This window comes from Rhinopithecus roxellana, chromosome 10 (assembly GCF_007565055.1).
Source record: "Rhinopithecus roxellana isolate Shanxi Qingling chromosome 10, ASM756505v1, whole genome shotgun sequence".
Lineage (NCBI taxonomy): Eukaryota > Metazoa > Chordata > Mammalia > Primates > Cercopithecidae > Rhinopithecus > Rhinopithecus roxellana.
In genome coordinates this window covers 51,227,822-51,252,148 of record NC_044558.1, presented here as the reverse complement: position 1 = coordinate 51,252,148, position 24,327 = coordinate 51,227,822, and the positions used below count along the sequence as shown (strand labels likewise).

The 24,327-nt window shown below is 32.9% G+C and overlaps 1 protein-coding gene across 9 annotated transcripts in view; it reads left to right on the top strand.

The window, feature by feature from the left end:
- SLC16A7 (solute carrier family 16 member 7) overlaps positions 1 to 24,327 on the top strand; it is a 169,352-nt gene that overhangs the window by 82,873 nt on the left and 62,152 nt on the right. For all 9 annotated transcript variants that reach the window (XM_010358587.2, XM_010358588.2, XM_030939802.1 and 6 more), the window contains 2 exons: positions 12,856 to 12,987; positions 21,243 to 21,489. In XM_010358587.2, the coding sequence (XP_010356889.1) occupies positions 21,273 to 21,489 (217 nt within the window). In that variant the 5' untranslated portion in view covers positions 12,856 to 12,987; positions 21,243 to 21,272. The remainder of the gene's footprint in view (positions 1 to 12,855; positions 12,988 to 21,242; positions 21,490 to 24,327) is intronic.

Below are 24,327 nucleotides of genomic sequence, written 5' to 3'. Positions count from 1 at the left end.
TTCCTGCAATATACAAACTCAAAAATTTAACATTTCAGTGGGGTGCCCCTTTGAAAATATCTAGGAAGTAGCAATAAATGAAGAATTTAAATTTAGGAAAAGGATTACTGCAAGAGGTAGAGAATTGGATCACACCATGAATAAAAGTGGTAACTGAATCTATAGAGATTGATAATATTATGGGGGATATGTAAAGAGAAAAGAGCCAACAATTTAACCTTTATGAGAACCCACATATGTAGGACCTAATGAGGAAAAGTAGCCATTGAATAAAGAGTAGTGATATAATAAGAGAGAGGCCAAGGACTGCAAAGTCTCAAGTACAAGGTACAATTGAATATTATTACATACTGTTAAAAATGTCAATGAGATGAGGTTCAGTGGCTTTGGAGATTAGAAAGCTTATAGCTCATCTTTAGGAGAAAATTTATTCAGTGAGACTTTGTAAGAGAAAGGTCCAGTGCAAGAAATTCACAATGCCAATATGGTGAGATAGTAGAGTCTACAAGGAAACGTGACTCTTGCATGAAATTTTGAAGTAAAGAAGATGAAAGAAATTTAGTGGTGGCTCAAGATAAAGGCAACTCTAAAAGAGGACATTTTTCCTACTTTTTCTAGGCTCAGAGAAATATACACATTTTGTAGGCTAAGGAAAGAACTAGAAATGACTGATAAATTGAAAATAAAGTGTGAAAATTACTGACACCAAATCCTTTAGAAAGACAAAAGACTTCATTAAAAATCATAAGTAAATGGGTTAGCCTGAGACGGACTCCTTTTCCTCTAGGACAGACAAGAAAGGAAAGGTTGTCTGACAGAAGATAGAAGCCTCCTTCCTGCTGCTCCCAGGTTTGAAATGTTGTCCTTCCAGTGAGCAGGGTAGGAAGGACAGCAACCTGGTGCTCCCCACTCAGCTGCTGGTGGGCTGTCTCTCAGGCTGGAGTGAATGGGGTTGCTAAACCAAAGGTCAGAAAAGCATGGTGTTTCTGGTGGAGAGTGAAGGTGTATCGAATAAGTGTTAGGACAAGGAACACACAGCTACTTCTCCACGCTGCAGCAAAGTCAAAGCAAACATGAGTGTGTAGACTGGGGCAGAGTGGAACCCAGTCAGGCAGGGAAATCTCTGGTCTAGGATGATGAGCAGAGACCCAGATATAGGAGGAAAGGTCAAGGTGGAAACAAAATTAAACGATAAAATAATTTAAAAATTGAGAAATTAAATTAGTATCAAGTTGATGCCTGGCATTATTAATATATTTTATTCCCTGTTGTCACCAAACCTGAAAGAGGCTCATCTACAGGTCTTTAGGGGGAGGCAAAGGGGGAAGAAAAATGGACACAATGAGTAAAGACAAAATGTTCCTAATAATTTTGTTACTTCTAATTTGGTGTGGTACAAGTATGCCATCAATTCCCAGAGGACTGTGTGTGCTTGTTGATGTGTTTTAGGGGAGACTCAGAATCTTGACTAGTACAGGAAGGTATGGGGAAAAGAAAAAGCTAAGTTTTTCTTTTCTCTGTATTTAAGATGATGGTTCTTTCTGGTCATCTTCCAGAATTGACAAGCAGGATCCAACAAACTGATTTTAGCAGCTCCTATAGCTTTCATCTAGGTTATATTTAACTATGGGTTCATTTTTATTCCATTCAGCACCAACTTCATTATCAGTGTTTAGTGTTTATTATGTAACAATAACAAATTCTAAATATAAGGACTTAAAGTTGCGAATTCTGTGATTTAATGTGACATTTCCTTGGAGAAAATTTTCATGGTGAATCTTGATGTTTATAGAATGTGATGGAAATGATCTATTTCAGCTTTGCCTCTTACTTTAATGGGTTTTTTTGATCCTTTATAGGAAATGCTGGTGGTGAACAGACCTCACTGATGTCAATGTCATAAAATGTATATAGAAGCTCAAAAAAGGAAATACTTTTTGGAGTCTCTGTAAATAGTCAACTATTATGCATTATTTATGACATATTTCGTGGCTTTTTAAATGCTATTGATCATGATATTTTTATCCAACAACATATGGTTGGCATGATTCCCACTTGATAGTCATATAGTATAAATGTTTGTTTTAAGAGTATACGAATTGGGCAAATATGGGGAACTAAATAACATATATAGTTTATGAATTGAAATATTAGTTCTTTTATATTTGAATATACATTATACAAGCTTCTGTTTTCATTCTGTCTTTGAAAAAAACCTTCACATGATTTATTTACAATATTGAGCTAAATTATATCAGTTTTATAGGAACATATTTTGTTAAGTAGTATAAACAAATTTATTAATTTAATCTTCATAAAAGAAAAACTAAACATATACTAGATTCTCTGAAGATCTCATATTATAACTTTTATGAAAACTAAATTATGATTTGAGAATAGAATAAAATTCTAAGCAGTCTTAAGGAACTAAGACTTGGCCTTTGGGAACCTCTAGTATTTAATTGTTAAGCATAGGCCCTGTCTGCTTATATAATGTAATTTCTTCAAATGATTCTTTCAAAAGAACTTTTTTTTTTTTTTTTTTTTTTTTTTGTGCAGGGGAGGGTCCCTGTTCTGTCGCCATAGTTTTTAGGAGCTTGGAAAAGTTGTTAAAACACTGTCCATATGTTTATTACTTATTTTGAATGGCAGTAGCATTTTCTTAGAACAGGGAAGAAATTTGTGTTTTATATGCTAAGACAGCCAATAAGAGAACTATTTTAGTGTCGTAGAATCAAAGTATGGGAGCTCAGAGGGACTCAGAATACTAAGTTCTGCACTGTGTTTTTTACAAATAAAGAAACTAAGATCCAGTATTATTGTCACTTGGCCAAAATGTTACAACACTTTAGTGACATTTACTGTGATATATGTTTTTAAATACCACATGGGATTGTATTTTTGCACATCACATAAAGCAAGTTACTGTATATTGAGTCATCTTAATCACTTGGTCATTTTACATTTCCAACAGTCACTGTTCCTTTCCATATCCAACTTAGTAGCATATTTTACAGTATAATACTCTTAAAGACATTGTAAAGATTATTTGGTTCTAGTTAATACAAATAATAGTACCATCGGTTCTTTATAAAAGACATGCCTCTCTCTATATGCTTCTATAGAAAATTCAAATTTATCAGACCTGCATGAGACCACACCATTGATCTCTTTTCCCTGCTACATTCCCGACTATTTTTTAAACTGAAAAGACTTACTGGTGTCTGACTTACTCTTGCAAAAGATTTTAAGAGATGCTAAGCAAAATTTCAGTTAGGAGGAATCAGTTCAAGAAATTTTTTATACATCATGGTGACTGCAGTTAATAACAATATATTGTACATTTGAAAATCGCTGAGAGTAGATTTTAAGTGTTCTTACCACAGAAAATAAGTATGTGAGGTTCTATGTATGTTAAATACCTTGCTTTAGTCATTTCAGAATGTATACATATAGCAAAACATTTTACATCATAAATATATACAATTTTTACTTGTTAATTTAAGAAATATATTAATAAAATGCTATAAACTAAAATAAAGCTAAAGTCATACTCTTGGTTTGGTCTTTTCCTTGGCTTAGTGACCTTGTTTTTACTTGTCCTGAGTGTCTTAACTTGAGAACCTTTTACCAGGCTAAAGCTAAGTGGGGGATGGGGACGGGAACATATCTTTCCATCCTGCAAGTCCTATAATACCTATCCCTTTTCTTATTTTTGTCCCTGCTATCCTGCTATTATGGCTTTATAGCTTCCATAGTAACCTTCTAAATGTAGCTAATTACCACCAACTCATGCAACCGGCATCATCTCCAAACCTCTTTTCTCAGAGCCCCAAATACATTGTGTACATTTTCTGTATTTGAAGATATCAGGGAAAAATTTTACCAAATATTTTGTTACTGTTTAACATATCTTGCCATTTTTCTAACTTCTTCTAACAAATTCCTCACTACTGACTGCCCATCCTTGGAGCCAACATGTTTCTCAGGATTTTGTTTTATGCACCCTAGCTCAGATTTTGTTATTCTGTCAAGCAATTGCAATCTCTTAGGGCTTGCAATAACAGATATTTATTTCTTACCCATGCTGTGCTGCTTAGGCACTATGGGTCAGCTGTGGCTCTGGTTGGTTCTGAGGGGCTCAGCTAACCATAAAACGTTTTCTTATTTTGAGGGATCCAGGCTAAAGGGACATGTTCTTATTTTGGAAAGCAAGGACTACTATAAAGGCAAAATATGCAAACACATTTTAAACATACTCTTGGACGTGACCTACACTGCATTGACTTACATTCCATTAACAAAAGGAAGTCACATGTCCAAACCTAAAGTCAATGAATAGGAACTATACTTTGCCTACAGAGAAATATGACAAGTATGAGTAGGGGACAAATAAGTATTAACAAAAATAAAATCTACCAATTCAATTCACTTGTAAGTGTATGGTAGAATAAAGATCTGGTAACTTTATTATGTTCCTATGAATTCTACAGTCCTTCCCTTCAACATGGATCTTTCATAATCCTGATTATTGGTATTATTTTCTGAATCCAGTGGATAGATTAATATTCTATGGGTTTCAGCTTTCATTTTCTCTTCTTGTTTTGGCAATTACCAACTAATTGAGTGTCTCCTGAGGTCATTGGGGAAGCACATAGCTGGAATGGTGGAGGCAGAAAACCTGGCAAGTGACCATGAAGAAAGCAAGTATTAGAACAAGCAAAATACAGGAGAGTGGAGAAGGAGTGGTAATATGACCACTTTAAGGAGTTCATGAATGAAAGATAATAAGTTGGTAGGAAGTATATGGCTTTTCATTCATTAAGAGCATAGTTCTAGAGTGAGACAAATACTGTGGTAGACTTTCAGACTTTAATCAAGATATTTGGTATCTTTGAACTTTATTTTCATTGCCTGCCAAATGAAGACAGTAGCCAAAAGATAGTATTATGAGAAAATGTGTATTAAATTGTTAAGTGTCTTGCTTATTGATACTTACCTGTACCATAACAGGTGGCAACAATGATACATATATATACAGGCAATTGGTAATCAGCAAATGTTATTTATATCTAAATTTTTGTGTGGTGACTGTCTGTGGGTATCCCCTTTACAATTATGCAGGAGTCTCGTAATTTCATTTAGGTATGACTAAAAACATCAATATAAAACAAAAAAGGTGAAAGTTAAAAAAATGTAGGTAAGATCTCTAAATAAAATGCAGCTTCCAGTTTCATTGTATTGCCTTACAAAAACTATATTTGAATCAGTTGTGGACTAGTTAAACCTATTTTTCAAAGCAGACATAAAAATCAAAATTAGGGCAAATAAGTAAATGTGTAATATTAATTTAAGTACTTTATATATTATCATGTTATAGTGGTATTATACCAACTTAACATAATTAAGGAATTATGATTTTTTCTGCAATCCTTATGCTAATTCTATAGCCTATGTTTATGTTTTTTTACATGTATCTTTTATCACATTTTGGAATTATGCTATCATACAGGTTTCTACAGTATTTTTAAACTAAAAATTATATAACAAATACTTCCCTTTTTATTATATAGCTTTCATAATCATTATTTAATGTATATATAATAGTTTATCAAATGGATGACAGTAACATATGCAACTACTTCTCCGAGTTGGCATTTAGGTTAGTTTTTCCATATTATGAGTATGATTACTCATGGGAACTAGGGGAAGGGGTCATAGAATCATGAGACTATAGCTGACAAAGTGTTGAGTGACAAAGAGATATGTCATAGATGGAACTAAATATGTTCAGGATTCTGAAGAGCAGTGGTTCACAAGGAAGCTTCTGCCCCCAGGTGGGCGGAGGAGTCCATAGATCAGGGAAACTTATGTCCTGGTGAAATGGAAGACCCTGTTTCTCAATGTGTGTGGCCAGGTTGGTTCACCTTGCTGTGGTACTTTTCTTAATCCTGCCTCAGTAATACTGTATTATTTAGAAACTTTAGGGATTCTAACATCTTTCTGAATCTCATCATTGACATCAGGAGATCCTGTGGGTTTTTTAATTTGATTTTTTAAAATGGACATTTTAATATAAAAGTCAGAAAGATATTCTTTGGCCATGTAATCTTCCCAGAAGTATCCAGGGATTTTTCTTTACCTCCTCTTTTGTGGTGCCAGTTAATGATCTAATGCTTTCAAATTGAGAAAATAACCAAAACACCAGAGAATCTTCGGAGACTAATGCAAAATGGAGGATCAAAAATCTCTTACATATAATTCTGTTTTTTTCCTAAGTTGAGAGGTAAGAAAAGTATTATAAGTGGCTTCCCAGCTATGCTCTAAGGAATTCTAAACTTTTTAGGAAGAACCAAGGATAATTTCAGGAGTCAGGGGATGCCGATAAGTGGAGTTCCAGGCTCTCTATGACACTCCCGATCCCATAAACCAGAGTAGCTGGTTTGCGTAGTAGGATTCTGAGTAAGATTTCGTTCCTAGAAAGGACTCTGTGGCTTTAAAAACTTTAGAAGGAGAAAAAGACAAACAAAACAGGATGTACACAGAATGATTGTTGCCATCCTCTTTCACTGTAGAGCCATATACACAATTTCTCTCTGGGAGAGAAGAAAAGACTGCACACATGCTAACATGTAAAACTCCCAGATAAATTTTCCCCTAAAGGACATGAAAATCAGACTTAAAAGTTTGGGCTGACTCCCTTTTGAGGAAGGGGCATGATATTCAGCACTGTTCAGGCTTCCCATGTAAGGGAAGAAAAAAATAATTTCTTTCTATACTTTCTGAGTTCTTAGCTGCGACCCCAGTAACTAAATGCAGATTAACAAGAGAAAAACAAAAGGAAGTTTATTAAAGTATATGCCTCATTATACTTGTGAGATACCCAGAAAAACGAGTAAATCTCAAGGAGGCAGATTTGAATTCAGGCTTAAATACTATTGTCCACTAATTAAAAGAAAGAAAGGTGTGGGAAGGGCCAGTTATGTGGAGATGCCTAGGAAAACCAGATAAACAATGATAAGGTTTGTTACACAGATTAAGTCCATGCCTTCTCTTTTGATAAGTCTCTAGTGAATTAGTTGTTCCTCTCTTACTGGTGCAGAGAGGGAGACACCATTAAAAATAGAAATTTCCTTTATAGATATAAATTTCCCTTACAAAAGGGTGACTTGACTTTCAGAGCTTCTCCTGTGTCTGATGGTTCTCAAAATAATCAGCTCAAAGTATCCTTAAGCTAAAGAATCATATTCTGGGGTTGCATATTCTGATTTTCTGTAACAACTAGATAATATCTATAAGCAAGGATCGATTTCTCTTAAGTATGACAGAAATTTAGCTACAAGGAGAAAAACATTAGAAAAAAGTAAGAAAATTTTATATTTATTATGAACAGAAGTACAACTCACAACCAAGTAAACATGTAAGGAAATATATTTATATTTGCATTCTAAAGTTTTGTATTTCAACATTTTTGTATTTTCAAGTTTTTAATAGAAACATAAGATTTACTCATTATATAACATTTAAACATTTCAAAAATATATAAATCCCACATGGTCACTTTCCAAAGGCATAATTTGTATAGATATGTAAATGTATGTGTATTATCTCACTAAAGGAAGAAGCTGAGACAAAATTAATATGCATAGGAAGTTTATTTGGACCAAGCTTGTGAATTGCAGCTCTGGAGCATCGATTCAGTTGCCCTGAATATACACTCCAATTAGTGGTAGTCTACAAGTGAATTTTTAAAGGAAAAGAAGAGGGGGTTCTTGAGTTGTTTGCAAAAAAATTACATTAAAATAACATCAGCTATTGATTGGCTGTATATTGTTTTTGTTTGTTTGTTTTGTATTACAAACTCCAGAACGTGAAGATAATGGATGAAGCAGCTGGTCAAGAACAAAATTACTTTGAACAATTGCCTCCAGGCATGGGTGGGGAAGAGGGGCTGGGCTGACTGAAGTCTCGATACTCCTGTCTTTCTGGGCCTGATAAATTTCGATACTTCATATAGCTTATATTGCTCTGAGCTAGTTTTCTTTTCTCAACCTAAGTAGTCTTTCTGTGTATACAATTTAAAATAATTATATTCTGTTCTACATCTTACTTTTTCATTTATTACACTTTCAGCAACATTTCAGCCATATCAGTGTGTGTACATCTGCCTATTCATTTTATAGTTATATGATATTAATACTTTTTTATAAATGTACAATTTATACATTTTCTAATGACTTTCAGTTTGCCACAGTGATAAATGATGTTGCCCTGGACATCATGTGTCTTTGCATACCTGTGCAATTGTGCCTACAAGAAAAACATCTTTGTAGTGCAGTTGCTTGGTTAATGGCTTTTATAAATGAGTCACCACTACTGCTATCCTAGTTTCCTAGGGCATTCGTAACAAACTACTACAAACTTGGTGGCTTAAAACAATAGAACTGTATTCTTAGTATTTCTGGACATCAAGATGAAGAACCACATTCCTTATAAAGGTCCTGTGGGAGACTCTGTTCCATGCTTCTTCTAGCTTCTCGTGGCAGCTGGCATTCCTTGGCTTGTGGTCACATCACTTTCTGCTGGGCCTCCATCTTCACATCACATCTCCTCTCTGCATCTTGCTTTCTGTGTGTCTGTCTCTGAACTCCCTCTGTCTCTTTTTGTTATAAGGATACATGTGATTTCATTTAGGGCCCACCTGGGTAATCCAGGATAAGATTTTCTCTCAACAGCCTTAATTTATACACATCTTTTGCCATATAAGGTAACATTACAAGTTCTGGGGATCCAAACCTGTACATAGCTGGCATTAAACCTATTATAACTGTTTTACACATAATTCTACAGTCTGAGTATATCTCATCTGAAATGCTTGTAAGCAGGTCAGCTGTGGAATTTTTCACTTGTGATGTCACATAGGCACTCAAAAAGTTTTGGATTTTGAAGCATAATTTTTTTGATTTTTGGATTTGGGGATGTTCAACCTGTGTTAGAAATCAGGGGAATTGTTTGGTATGGGAGGTCCACTTCCAATTCTTCATAGATAATTACATACTGGTTTATATTATTTTTTTCTAACTTTTCCATTATAAAGCATTTTTAGTTAGTTTGATCCTTATTGCCAATTAGCATTCTCAGAGTCATTTAACCACTGCAATAGTTTAGTCTAAAAACAGGTTTTGTGTTACTGACATTTTGTGAGCTATGCACTATTGATATCTCTCTTGTCTAGATGTCAAAGTAAATTAGTCAATAGGATTTACGAGATGGTCCACTTTGAAGAATAAAATAGCCTCTCGGGATTAGAGTCCAATTTTAATTTAATTACATGTTGGAAAAGAAAAGATTTGGTTCAATTTAATTTATGTTGTAAAATTGGGTGAGTTGTCACCTAAACTTAAACATTGTACATTAATTTGATGTTGCTATATCCTTTTGTATAAAAAAAGGAAATAGCTAAAAAACCAGACAATCATTCTTTGAGAACAAATTAATTCATTTAGGTGAAAACATGATATAACTTACTACTTATAAACACTTTATAAGTAGGATGTAGAGAAAAACTCATGCTTTAACTATAGGGCTTCTAGAGGAATTTATAGTGAAAAAAATAGTCTAAGAACTATTGATTATTTTGGGACTAGTTTGCTGAGACCATTATTTCTAGACTGTATTTTGAAATATAAACTTCTGGATAGCATGGGATATTGATAAGACTTCATAGAATGGAAGCATGCTGGTTTAGGTTTTGGAAGTTGAAGAAAGATTTTTCACAAAATAAAGGAACATTCTAATACTTTATGTGACTGAAAGAGCCTTGAATGTAACATTATAGTCTAGCCATGGATCATCAGTGATAGTTTCATTACTCCTATGTCTTACATATTTTTTCCATAGTTTAATCAGCTGGTATTGATTCTAAAAGGAAAGGCAAAGTTTTGGGGCTTCAGTTCATCCCACCACATATATTGTTGAAAAACACTTGCAGGTTACTCTTGTAAACGGTGATATTATATTGGAGCCTATATATTCACAAACATTGTGGAAAGCACAGGTGTAAATGAGCTGGGAAGATGATGAATTTCAAAAGACTTTGAAGGATAGTTGTAGTTTTTGAATTCCAAAGATAAGAATATGAATTCTAATGAACAATACCATCAGAATAGACATGTACAAGAACTGAAATTTGGAAATTCCCAGAGGAATAAAACCAAAGGAGTATAATTGTATGCAGAAAGAGTTAGCTTTCATGTTGTGTTATAATAGAATCAGCAACAAAGGCCCTAATAAAAAAATACTAGTTGTGGTAGCAGTTTGGTCACCTACTAGACATTTTACTTAGAAAAGTCACTTTGCAATTCTGATCATTTATGCCCTTGTCTATAAAACGTGATTCAAAATACCAGTTCCCTGGAGTTCATGGGATTAAGAAAGTAAGTTATTTGCATTTTTAGAAAAATAAAAAGCTCTAAAACATTTTTTTATTTTTTATGCACCCTGTTATAAGTAAAGCCCATCATAAAACATATGGCATATGAGTGATTACTAAGGAACAAAATTAGCAGATGGCAAAGCCCAACTTCTGGCTATAATAATTAAAGCTACTTTTGTAAGGGGAATAAGCTTATGCCTACTTGGACTTCAAGAAGCAGTCCTCTAAATAATGGTTTTTCCAAATTGAAGGAAAGCTTTCTCATTGGCTTAAGGATTGTTGGTTTTCTACAGGCTTTGTAGTCAGACACACAAACTCTAAAACACTACCTTTTTTAAAAAAACTTTTAAACCACTTTAATGGGGTATGATTTACATACAAAAAAGCTGTCTATAATGTGTACAACCTGGTTAGTTTGGAGATAAGTGTACACCCATGAAACCATCACTACAATCTATGCCTTAAATATGTCCACCCCCAAAAGGTTGCTCCTGCCTTCTTTATTTATTATTGTTACATTCTGAACAGAAAACAACATAAGATCTACCTTCATACCACATGGTTTAAGTGTTCAATAGAGTATTGTTAACTAAAGGTACTATGCTGTACAGTAGATCTCTAAGATCTATTCATCTTGCATAATTTTATCTTTGTTTCTTTGACTAATTCCTCCCCATTTTCCTCTTTTAGTACCTGGAAACAACATACTATTCTCTGCTTCTATGCTTCCTCATCTTTAATGTTTCCACTAAAACACTACCTTTCATTTTTAAAACTAAAGATTAGTAAATGCATTGTATAAATATATCTGCATAAATGTATATGAAATATATGATGATAGTTTAATTGAAATATATGATGATAGTTTAATATATGTAAAGAAAAGGATGCAACATAGATTTATATAGATATAACTATCAAGCAGAGTCTTCCTGAATTATTTGCTCATTTGTTGAAAGGAAGTCTAGATGTGAGTTAGTCTTTCTGGAAGAAAATGGGCCAATTAAGTTAAGGTGCTGTGAAATTTCACAGAAATGTTGATGAGCATATAGAATTTGGACATGTCAAGGTCTCTTTTATCTGGTCCCTAAGCTGGCCTGCATAAATTATATATTTTTTAAAATTTTTTTGGAGGGTTGCCACATGGAGCCTGTATAAATTATGGGTATAATTAAGCACATAGACTGGAAGATCAGAACCTAATTTTTAGATATGCCTCAGGTTCTCTTCTGAGGCTTTGCCTAGAAGCCAGGGAAGTTCTCCCTGCCAGAGGAAATAGATATAAAATAATTTCTTCAAAATATAAAGGTTTTCTACCTTTGGATGAGCTGATTGCTTGGGGTGGGATGGAGCTGCTATTCTCAAACTACCTAGCTTTAAAAAGCAGCAGATGGGTCAGAAGGCTCCCGATAGGACCAGAGCTGATGTATGTGCCTCTTCTAACTGCTGTAATCCCAGGCCCAGGAGACCCATTTAGTGTGAACTCTTCATTCCTAGCACAAGTTAGACCTTTAGTTCCATCCTTATGAATTTCTCAGTGTTTATTCATGACTTTTAAGCCTCTTTACTCATCTTCTTCCTAGTCCCCACCCACCCGCCATTTCTCATGGACTTGGCATACAGATCACACTTCCTACATACTCTCATACAAACCTCATTTGACCTGGTGGCTATGTTGCCTTTGTTCAGCACTTTAGAATAGGTGGCCCTGGATATAAGGCAGACACTGGGTATTTAATGAAGGTATTGACATTTTTCTTAGTTTTGATCTAGGGAAAGAAAGCCTTGGTCCAAACAAAACAAACTCTTAGGTACTAAATTCTATATATTCAGCAGCATATTTAAATTGGAACAAAGATATCTGATGGATTAGAGATTTAGCATATTTTTCTGTCACTCCGATTTGATTAGGAAGTTTGAATTCTAAATCACAAGATCTCTAAAATAATTTGTTTCTTTCCTAAAACCCAGTCTGTCTTGTTATAAGCCATGTATATTACTGACAGTATTTCTAATAATTATATTTCAATTTTTTATTTTCATTGTCAATGGATATTTAATTTATTTAATTGAATTTTAGAGAAAATTATTTAAATGAGTATAGGGAATTATTTAAGTGACAGATAGTGAATGCCAATAAGAATTTTCTTTCTTATAATCATAGGCTTGTAATCTACATTTTTTTTTTTAACAAAACCTGATTTTTTTAATCTTATACTTTTTATTTTTTTTTTTCTCATGCCATGTTTGGTCATTTTAGTCATATCTTAGTTCTATTATTATATTGACAAAGATGTATTCAATTTTGCTAAATATTAAAAGATGTTCAAATTTTATTGAGGTGATTTAAAGGCAGTGGCTCTAACTCAGCTTACTGAATTCAAATATGCATGTAACGATTTGTTTTTCTATTTCTTCAGATAATCCAAAATCTACTCTACCTCTCTTCGTTTGTAATACCTTCAAATATCACACTTCAAGGTTTAGTGACTAGGCCTAAAGATTCTACATATAATCCAAAGAAATCTATTCAAGTGGACGTCTATCAACAGGTAAAACTATGCTTTTAACTCTGTTTTTCTTGGCTATGCTTACAAGTTGTGCTTGTTAAAAGAAATAAGACACAACTGATATAAATTGTATTAAAATATTATAGAATTGAGCATAGGAAAAAAAGGCATGAAGCCAATGAGTGTGTATGACTTGGATCTTGACAATTGGTCAACTCAAGAGTCACTAATAAGGCAATTGGTCAACTCAAGAGTCACTAATAAGGCAGACGTAACAATGTTGGAATTAGAATATTTGAAACTGATTGGTTCTGGGTCCGTTTTCTAATGGATCTGTTAAGAGTTCATAAGATGTCATTTCATATAAAGAAAAACAAAAGAAGTAGTAGATAAGAAAATGAAGAAGTATATGAGTGGCGCCTTGCACCCTGGAGCCCACAGTTATCATTCAAATCAAGGAAATATGCTGAAAACAGAGAGTAAAATATCATATAAATGAGAAATAAATTGATGAACTGTGGGGAAAAAGTAATGCAAAAACAGAAAAGATTGAGGAGAAAAAATGCTTAATCATATGTTTTTTATTTAAAGGCAAGTATACTTTTGAAAGGAATGATTTGTGTAGCATCTAAGAAAATAGCTTCACTTTTATAACAAAGCAGAAACAATTTAAGTAGTTGACAATTCAGAGAATGAACATTCAGTACATTAGAAAAACATGAATTTAATAGGGAATATAAATCAGAATTCCTAGGTGATATTCCTTCAGACTGGAATCTAGAGAAATGTGAAACAATTGATTATCTATGGAAGGCTGATGTGCAGGTCACCTATTGTCATTCAGAATTGTTAAAGAAAGAACATTTGTGCATTAAAATATGTCTAGGGATATGATTGATACTTAGAGGAGGTGAATATGTAGTTGTGTGCATGTGCACACACATGTGGATGCACATGTGTATGTGTGTTTGAGATAGAAAAATGGGAGGAGTCAAAGGAAAGGGCTGGTAGTGTATGCTATTACTATCCATTTTTACTTCTTTCAGTTTTTCCGATGCTTCTGTTTTTTTAGTCTTTTTCTGAATTTGGATGATGGCCTCATCATTTGCTTGTATATACCATAGTCAAGATACATTTAGCAAATACTCCTTTCCTTTTCATTTAGGATGTCATCTAAAGCCAACCTCTTCTCAGGCACTTATACCATAATTGCTACCAGCATTTGCCTTGAGATTGCTGCCCCTCTCTAGAAAGGACTGTTAAAAAAAAGTCTGCCTCAAACAAACATATAGGGGCCTAACATTTTATTCTGATTTATTTCTCTTTAACTTTGTTACAAAACAAAACCTGAAACTTCATACTTACAGAGATAAAATGACAGCAGATGGCATAATGGGTGAAATTTTTTTTTCCAAGTTCAAATATTTATAGCTATTTATTGATCAATTTGTCTTTTATTTACCCTATTATATGCTAATAACTATACTGAGAACTTGGGATACAGTAACTGCCTTGTTATCTTAGAATCTGATGGGAAAGATGGGTAGTGAATAAATCAGTGGAAATGTTATTTGAAGGCAAAAATATTGTAGCTGTTTCCAAATTACTCATTGGGAGAATGAGGAATTTGGAGAAATCTGTGTTTTCCTATGATTCAAATTGAAATCAGAACTATAAGAAAAGTACTTATTATAATAGCTTATAATATTGAGATAAGGTAAGAATCTAAACAGTCCTGAATTTTTTATGAAATACTTTAGAGAATATTAACCAGTGAAATATTGTTAAACCTGATTATACAACTATTTATGATTTTTAAAGAAATCCAAATAAATGAGAAATTCAAATCTTAGAACTGTACTTCTAAACAGCACATTTTAATTAAATTTATATACATAAATATATACACACATTGAATATACATATATACAGGTAAATATTTACGTATTTGTTGTTTCTTCAATTCTAAGAAGCACGTATTTCACATTTTAACATCTTTGAAGTCAGGATGTCTTACACTGGATGACATTTTATGATCATTGTTGCTAAGGTGGCAGGAATGGCAGAGTCATGGCCTGTGCCTATGCACATTTTAGTGATTGTTTCTGATCATGATTGGACAATTTCAGTCTTCTGATATTTCAGTCAATAAACCATTTGTGGACCATTAGAGGAAGGAATATAAGTCTGTTCACTGAATATCTTCTGTTGATATTTTCTGGTAAGACGAAGAACATCAGTGTCAAAATTTAAAGTGGCGTAAGCAGCTTGAAAGAAATTCCTAGAGACAGTAATGGAGTACTCTGTAGAAATGCCAAACCGTGGATGCTCTTTATAGGCCGGAGGAGGATATTGTGTAAGAAAACACAGCTATAGCAAACTGTGATTCAAAAAGCGATTCAGAAGAATCATAATCCGATTGTGAAAATATTTAGCAATACTTAATGTGTTGGAAGTTGTTTTCTTTTAGTACATATTTATACATATAATTTTGATATAACTTAAAATTGTTGTGATTTTCAATTGGATAAAATGTATTATGTAAACATATATAACTGAAGCTATAGCAGAGTATATATAGCAGAATATATTCACCAGTATGTCTATAATAGTTTACTCTAGTGTTAGGATTGTGGGTGATTTATATTTTTTTATGTATTTTTTATTTTTTAGATTTTTAAATTACTAATTAATATTTATATCATTGGCAAATAATAGTTACTTATTTTAATCTTTAAGTGAAAATGTATTCTAAATTTGTAGGGTAATTACTGAAGTAGAAATATGATGCATAAGTGTCCAAATTTTAGAAGGACAAGTTGGAAGCTTTCTTCCATTGGTATAAGCATAACTAGTAAACTACAAGAACTGGTGTTTAAAGAACAGAATGGCTCTAACTACATGAAAAGATACTCAAAAGTATTAGTAATCACAGAATGCAAATTAAAAGCACACTGAATTTGTTCATGTCTACTGCATTAGAAAAAAATTAAAAATTATGCATTGGTCAGGATATGTGGCAAGGAGAACTCTTATGCACTGCTTCTTTCAGTGTAAATTTCTACAATAAATCTTCTGTAATTCCCATCCCGTATCTCTGCAGAATTGTTTGCACAAATTCCCCAAGAAAGAAAAGTACAGGAATGTTCACAGGAGCATAACGACATCTAACTGGAGACAGTTCAAATCTTTATATATACTTAGGTATGGGTTACATATAAATATAGATACATACACATGTATATTCAGAAATGACGTATGGTCAATCCTTATTATGAGTGATTCCATATTTGTAAATTTGCATATCCACAGAAATTTGTGATTCACAGCACTTTTGCAATCATTTGCTGACATGCACAGAACAGCAAAAAAAGTTGTTATGCAACACTTACATTCCCAGCAGAGGTCAAACAAGGCAAGACCCTGCCTTCTGGGTTAAGTTCTCATACTGTAAACCAGTATTCTTTTTATAGTCTAATGCCATGTTTTTCACATTTTGTGCTTTTTGTTGGTGATCTTGCTATTTAAAAGATTCCCTAATAGCAATGCTGAAGTGCTGTCTAGCATTCCTCCGTACGAGAAAACTGTGAAGTGTCTTATAGAAAAAATATTTGTGTTGGATAAGCTTCATTCAGACATGAGTTACGGCGCTATTCACTGTTAAGTTCAGTGTCAATGAATCAGCAATATGTATTAAGTAAGGTGTCTTTAAACAGAAACACACGTAAAACAAGGTTTTGTATTGATTGGTTGATAAAAATGTGATCAGAGTCTCACAAAAACCTAACCTTGTTTTTCTACTATGTGCAGCGGTTCAGCATTTGGTAATTCAGTGTTCATGGTGACTTTATAGAACACAGCTTCCATGAATAATGAGAATCAACTGTACTCTGTGACATGAGATTTATAAGTCTCTGTACATCATGTCTAAATCTAAAATTATAATATTAAATTAAAAAACTGTTTCCAAGATTACATATGTCATATGCATATTATTATATGCATATAATGTATACAATGTAATATATACTTGAAATATTAATAATTTTATTAAATATTGTTATTAATTATTGTTAAGAATTAAATATTGACTGATCTATATATATTTTAGGTAATGAAAATTTTATGTATAATATATTTAGTTTATGTATTATACATAAATTTAGGAATATATAACATATACACACATACATATATGGTAAAAGTATAAATAAAATTAACTTAAAAGCCATCATACAATTTGGGATAGTTGTTGCCTTTTGGTAGAGAAAGAGCGATGTGGTCAGAGAGGGACACACAGAGGTGATTAGATTAAAAATGGCTATTGCTATTTTCTGAAGATCCTAAAATTATTTAATATTTTTAGAGAAATTCTGGAGGATTTCACATTCAACCTAAACTATGGTTTATTGAACACTGAACTATGTGCAGATCACTAACCTGAGGCAAGCACACACTATTTCATTTAATTCTTACACTACTCTTGTGAGGTAGGTACTCTTCATGCAATTTTTTTTGACACTCGAGATTGTCATGCAAATTTCACTTTAAGATTTGGCTTTAAAAGTTATAGCTTCTACATTAAATGTAATAAAAGACATGGAATTTCAAAAGCCACATATATAATTTTTCTCTCTAAAAATGTAATTTTAAGATCTTCACTCATTGTCATTTTATGTATAATTTTAATAAAAATTAGGATAATGATAGGTAAATTTGTCTAGTACATATTAGTCATGCCATTTACATGTAGTCTTCTGTCAATGCTCTTAATTACCTTATAAACTAAATATAGTTATTATCCTGTTTTTACAGATGACACCACAGACTCAGTTTTATTACTTTACTAAGTGTTACAAAGTAAATGATGGAGCCGGTATTTGTAGCATTTGAAGCTCTTATGCTTAATTTTCATGCCACAAGATGAAACCATGTAAAGGAAAATAGGCTTAAATGTACAATTTCACAATAAACTAGAATTTTAGAAAATAGAATTGTGTATATGTGTGTGTGTGTGTGTGTGTATACATTCTCTTTTCTATTTTATTCTTTGTATAGGAGCAAACCAAGTAGAATGCTTTTAAAGAGTCTGTAAGTTCAAATTATTTTAGTATAAGAGTGTTCCATTTCTTAAGGTGGAGCATATTTAAATGCTGAGAAAATTCTAATTCATAGAATTTATACTAGTGTTGACACCTGTTTATTGTGTGAGTCTACACACACCTCTTTACTTTCCTGTGGGCATAGTTTCCTGTCTGTAAAATGGAAATCCCATATTTATAACATGATTTGAATATTAATGAATTATAATATTTGTATTGATATTATTATTTTAAAATATGGGTTTAAGATTACTTAGAAATGTTATTTATGATCTTTGAAGTGAGTAAAAAATAAATCATCCAGTTGTATTTCTGAATGTTTACTATAGCAGATGTGATAAAAACTACAATAGTTTAAACTCATGAATTAGTTATAAAAGATGGTTTACTTTTCTTTATGCAAGCAGGAAAACTGCAGAGTTTAAGCCCCATAACTGTTTTTACATGCTAATTATACAACAAAGAGTAGTTTACCACATAAATGTCCTTTGGTATTTCCTCAGTATTCGTCTATGGTTTCTTTTTTAAATTTTCAAGCAATAAAATAGATACTTTAAAATATGATAATAAAATTTAGTAATATATAGATTCAGATACTTTAGACAACTTTCAAAGATCATTTGCTATTTTCAACTGGTTTCACTAACACTTACAATATTTATTTCCTTTTCTTTTTTCCTTAAATATTATACATCTTCCAAAGATACTATTTCCAATTCACATGTGGTGTAAAGTCATCATGTTAGGTTAACTGAAGACCAAGGAGAAATAAATTTATCTCCCAATTAATAGACGAATTGATAGATAGAAGACAGGTAATTTTTATGTTTCTAAGAAAGCAAAAATGATTGCAAAAGCAAGCTGTACACATGCTGAAGACTACAAACCATCTCAAAATAATTATTGAGAGGTGTGGTATTTTGGGTTGATTTTAGCAATTTTAGCATTTGCATGACATTAACTTATAGAAGTGGCTTTGCCTCGATTACTGTAATTGACTAGGCTCTACATTATGTGCATTATTTGTTTGTGGTTAAAGCCTTTCATTTGACCTTGTCACTATAGTTTCCATGACATTTTTTTGTAGGCTTCTAACATACAAATGTATACCTATAAAATAAAATATTGCAAGTTATTTTATTCATTTTTTGAAAATCAGATGCCTGTGACCATTTTGATCAATAAGAATACTATAGATATGCAGAGAAGCTGTAATAAAAATGCCAACGATTTTTTTGCTTGCTTTTTGTCTCCCTAAATTACATTACTCAGTAGTCTTATTTCTAATTCTATTTATATTACCTGTAAAGTCAGCAGTGATTAGTGAAATCCAGTCCCTTCCATTACTGTTTTACTTGGGTAAGGCTTCTTAATATTTCTGAAATTTGTGACATTTTAAAAATACAAAAAAATACCAGAAAAGGCTTTTATTGAAACTAAATTGAATACTTACTGAAAATAAAAAGCTTGTATTTAGCATAATAAGTACACAATATTTATTGAGTGAGATCCCCTTATCCATTTTTGTATACTTATAGATTACATTATAGGTTACTTTGAGTATCATGCATTAATTCAATAAGATAAGTAATTTGAACTCTTGAGACTATTCCATCAAATTAATGCCACTGTATCTAAAGCCATATTTTATATCTGTATATTTAGTCAGGAATAACTTTAAATTTTACTTTATTGTATTTTCTTGGGAAAATCAGAAGGATTTGCCTTTTTCATACCATTTAACAATTTTTAAAATTTTTTTCACCTACAGTGTCTAATAGAATGGTAGGCACATTTATCAATTATACCTCTACTTCCTATAAAAGAGTAATTTGAGACTGCTTTTTAAAAAATAACCATATATCAAAGCATCACATTGTACCCCATAAATATATAATAGATACAAGTAAATATATAAAAAAGCTAAATTTTTTGATGTATGAGTATATAAATAAGACATGTAAAATATATTTATAAAAAACATTTTTAAAAATGAGATATTTTCTGTACAAATCATTGTGGCAATTAAAAGTCTTATTTAGCTATTTTATTTTAATTAAAAAACATTTTAGGGATAGGGCCTCTCTCTGTCACCCAGGATGGAGTGCAATGGCTCCATCAGAGCTCACTGCAGCCTTGAACTACTGGGTGAGTATAGTTAGTAATACTGTATAGTATACTGGTAATTTGCCAACAGAGTAGATTTCAGGTGTTCTGTGCACAAAAAAGAAAAGCGGTAACTCTGTGAGGCGAGAGGTATGTTAATTAGGTTGACTGTCGTAATCATTTTTGCTATGAATGTGTATAACAAAACGTTTTACACCTTAAATATATAATTTTTATTTTTAAAAAATAGTGGGGGCCGGAGGTGGTGGCTCACGCCTGTAATCCCAACACTTTGGGAGGCTGAGGTGGGTGGATCATCTGAGGTCAGGAGTTTGAGACCAACTTGGCCAATGTGACGAAACCCCATCTCTACTAAAAATACAAAAATTAGCCAGGCATAGTGGCACCTGCCTGTAATTCCAGCTACTACTAGGGGGCTGGGGCACGAGGATCGCTTGAACCTGGGAGGCAGAGGTTGCAGTGAGCCAGTATCATGACACTGCACTCCAACCTGGGCCACAGAGTGAGACTCCGTCCCCCCCCCCCGCCGCCAAAAAAAAAAAAAGTGAGTTAGAGTTATCTCTACAATCATCAAAAAGCTAGACAACAGAAAGCAATTAAAAAAAAAAAAAAAAAGATCATGTCAAAATGCTGTGCAACCATCATTTCATTCCTTGGCTTAGCCTTAAGCAGGAAGGAAAAATGAGACCAAAATTATCAATTATTGAGGTTAAAACAACTGGTGATTGAAGTAGAATATGTATGAGATCTATCTTAGAGCTCCGTCTGATGTATAATGTAAAATTGTACTTCAGTTCAGATCTAAATTCTTCACTTTGAGTAATTTTTGTTTCAATAATCACATTAAATTATTTAAATATTTAGCCCACAATAATCAAAGGTATATAACTTGCATTGATTTTTTTTTGTACATTTTCTGGTAATTTCATTTTCTGGAAGAGTGTGAAAAATATTCATGAAAAATCATATTGTAGTTGTAACTAGAAAGTACTATTTTAGTGACTATCAAGAGTGGTAAACAAAAGGGGAAATAAAATTTAAACTGTTATTTCATTTTTTTAAATATAGATTACTTGAATTTTCATTAGAGGAGCAGAAATGCCACCAATGCCAAGTACCCCACCTCTGCATCCACCTCCAGATGGAGGATGGGGCTGGGTTGTGGTTGGAGCAGCTTTTATCTCCATTGGATTTTCATATGCATTCCCCAAAGCCGTCACCGTATTCTTCAAAGAAATTCAGCAAATATTCCACACTACCTACAGTGAAATAGCATGGATATCATCCATTATGCTGGCTGTTATGTACGCAGGAGGTAAGCTTCTTGCAGTAAATAGAATCCTGAATTAAGAAAATAATTCCTCCATGTCACAATGTTTTACATATAGTGTCTTGGTATATTAAAACCCTGTTTTTATGTTATAGTCACTTAAAACCAATCAAAAGTATAATTAGAACTGAACTTTCAATGATTTTAGTGATTCAGCATCTTAAGCTATTTGCTTTGAATCGAGTCTTAATAGGGGATTTGTTTGAATAAGAATTTGTAAGCACAAAGCAAGATTTACTAAATTATGGAATTTCCAAGTGAAGCTACTTCATTTAGTTTGAAATAAAGTTCACATCATATTGCTGATGTAATTTTTCACTATTGCAACCTCTGGTAGAAATGCTTTCTTCTGAATGAGAAGAAAGTTTAAGTTGCTGACAGTTTATAAGCCCAGAAAGTACGTCACTTTAAGCTGCAAAAATGAAGTGTTAACATGTACATTCTAGACCCATTCAAATTTGTGTGACTGAAATGATTATTTATCTCTGTAAGACTCATTAAATGTGACATATTTTTAACTTAAATGGTTGCCTGAAAATTATCTTATTACATTCTATGTTCAAATGAGGGTATGAGTCATGAAGGATAATGAATAGATCAAAGTACCATCCCACTTCTAAATGTTAAAAATTTGGAATTATTGGTGCCTTATTATGTCACCTATTTTCTTTTTTTTTTTTTTTTTTTTTAATCATACATAGAAGCTATATTTGAAGAGATATTGGCCAAAAGTTTTTCAAAACTTATAAAAGAACTCAAGTGAGTTATTTTAACTTTTGAATAATCAATTAATGCAATTCCATATTAAAAGGATACAAGAGAAAAATTATGTTAACAGTTGTTTACAAGTGCTTTTGATACAACTTAGCACATATTCATGATTTTTTAAAAAAAATCATGGCAAACTAGGAGTAGAAAGAACTTATTTTGATTAAGGACAGCAACAAAGAAAAAAACCTAATGCAAATATCATACTTAATGGTGAATTATTAAAAATGTTCCAATTCTTACCACTTCTTTTTTTATTTTTATTTTTATTTTTATTTTTTTTAATTATACTTTAAGTTCTAGGGTACATGTGCATAACGTGCAGGTTTGTTACATATGTATACTTATGCCATGTTGGTGTGCTGCACCCATCAACTCGTCAGCACCCATCAATTCATCATTTATATCATGTATAACTCCCCAATGCAATCCCTCCCTCCTCCCCCCTCCCCCCTCCCCATGATAGGCTCCAGTGCGTGATGTTCCCCTTCCCGAGTCCAAGTGATCTCATTGTTCAGTTCCCACCTATGAGTGAGAACATGCGGTGTTTGGTTTTCTGTTCTTGTGATAGTTTGCTAAGAATGATGGTTTCCAGCTGCATCCATGTCCCTACAAAGGACGCAAACTCATCCTTTTTTATGGCTGCATAGTATTCCATGGTGTATATGTGCCACATTTTCTTAATCCAGTCTGTCACAGATGGACATTTGGGTTGATTCCAAGTCTTTGCTATTGTGAATAGTGCCGCAATAAACATACGTGTGCATGTGTCTTTGTAGTAGAATAATTTATAATCCTTTGGGTATATACCCAGTAGTGGGATGGCTGGGTCATATGGTACATCTAGTTCTAGATCCTTGAGGAATCGCCATACTGTTTTCCATAATGGTTGAACTAGTTTACAATCCCACCAACAGTGTAAAAGTGTTCCTATTTCTCCACATCCTCTCCAACACCTGTTGTTTCCTGACTTCTTAATGATTGCCATTCTAACTGGTGTGAGATGGTATCTCATTGTGGTTTTGATTTGCATTTCTCTGATGGCGAGTGACGATGAGCATTTTTTCATGTGTCTGTTGGCTGTATGAATATCTTCTTTTGAGAAATGTCTGTTCATATCCTTTCCCCACTTTTTGATGGGGTTGTTTGTTTTTTTCTCGTATATTTGTTTGAGTTCTTTGTAGATTCTGGATATTAGCCCTTTGTCAGATGAGTAGGTTGCAAAAATTTTCTCCCATTCTGTAGGTTGCCACCTATTTTCTTTAAATCAATCTCAGTAGGAGACCAGACTCTCTTGTAGAATTTTTTGAAAGTCATTACTTAAAATATATCTTTTAGAGTTTTTATTTTTCAAGTGGATATTTGACTTTCAGGGATAGATACAGACTCAGACTATAGTCATTTAAAGAAATTATATCAGTTATCTTCTGTGATTTCTTATTTTTCAAGTAAGGATAATATGGCTCTTAGTCATGGAGATAGGACATTAGTATAATATCCAGTATTTAGTAATATTTACTTTCACCCAAGGCCTAAGTACTTAATATGTGTGATATGACTTAATCCTCTTAATGATCCGTGAAATAAGTATTATCTTCTCTTTATTCCATAGCTGAGGAAATAGGATAAGATAGCTCTCTCAAGTCAAACAGCTTGTTAGTGGCAACTAGAGACTGCAACTCCAAGCATTTAACACCTGTGGTCTCTGACTTTTACATCTAGAGAGTGACATCTTTCTCTTTACATCTAGAGAGTGACAAAGCCAGATCTAGCCCAGGCCTTCTGTAAACCTGATTCAGTTCTTTCCACCTCAGCTCAGTGGCTTGTGTACCACCTCCACCAACATCATTTGTTCAGTGACATAATAATTATTCTTTAGGGCATTATCTTTTTCTTGTACTATGAAGGTAAACAGTTGATCCTGAAATAATTCTGTGTGTGTGTGTGTGTGTTTGTGTGTGTGTGTTTGTGTGTTGGTGCTGGAATGTGTTTTCTACTTTTTATGTATAGTGATTTTATATTAATACAGCATGTGTTTCCCTTATCCATTTGGTT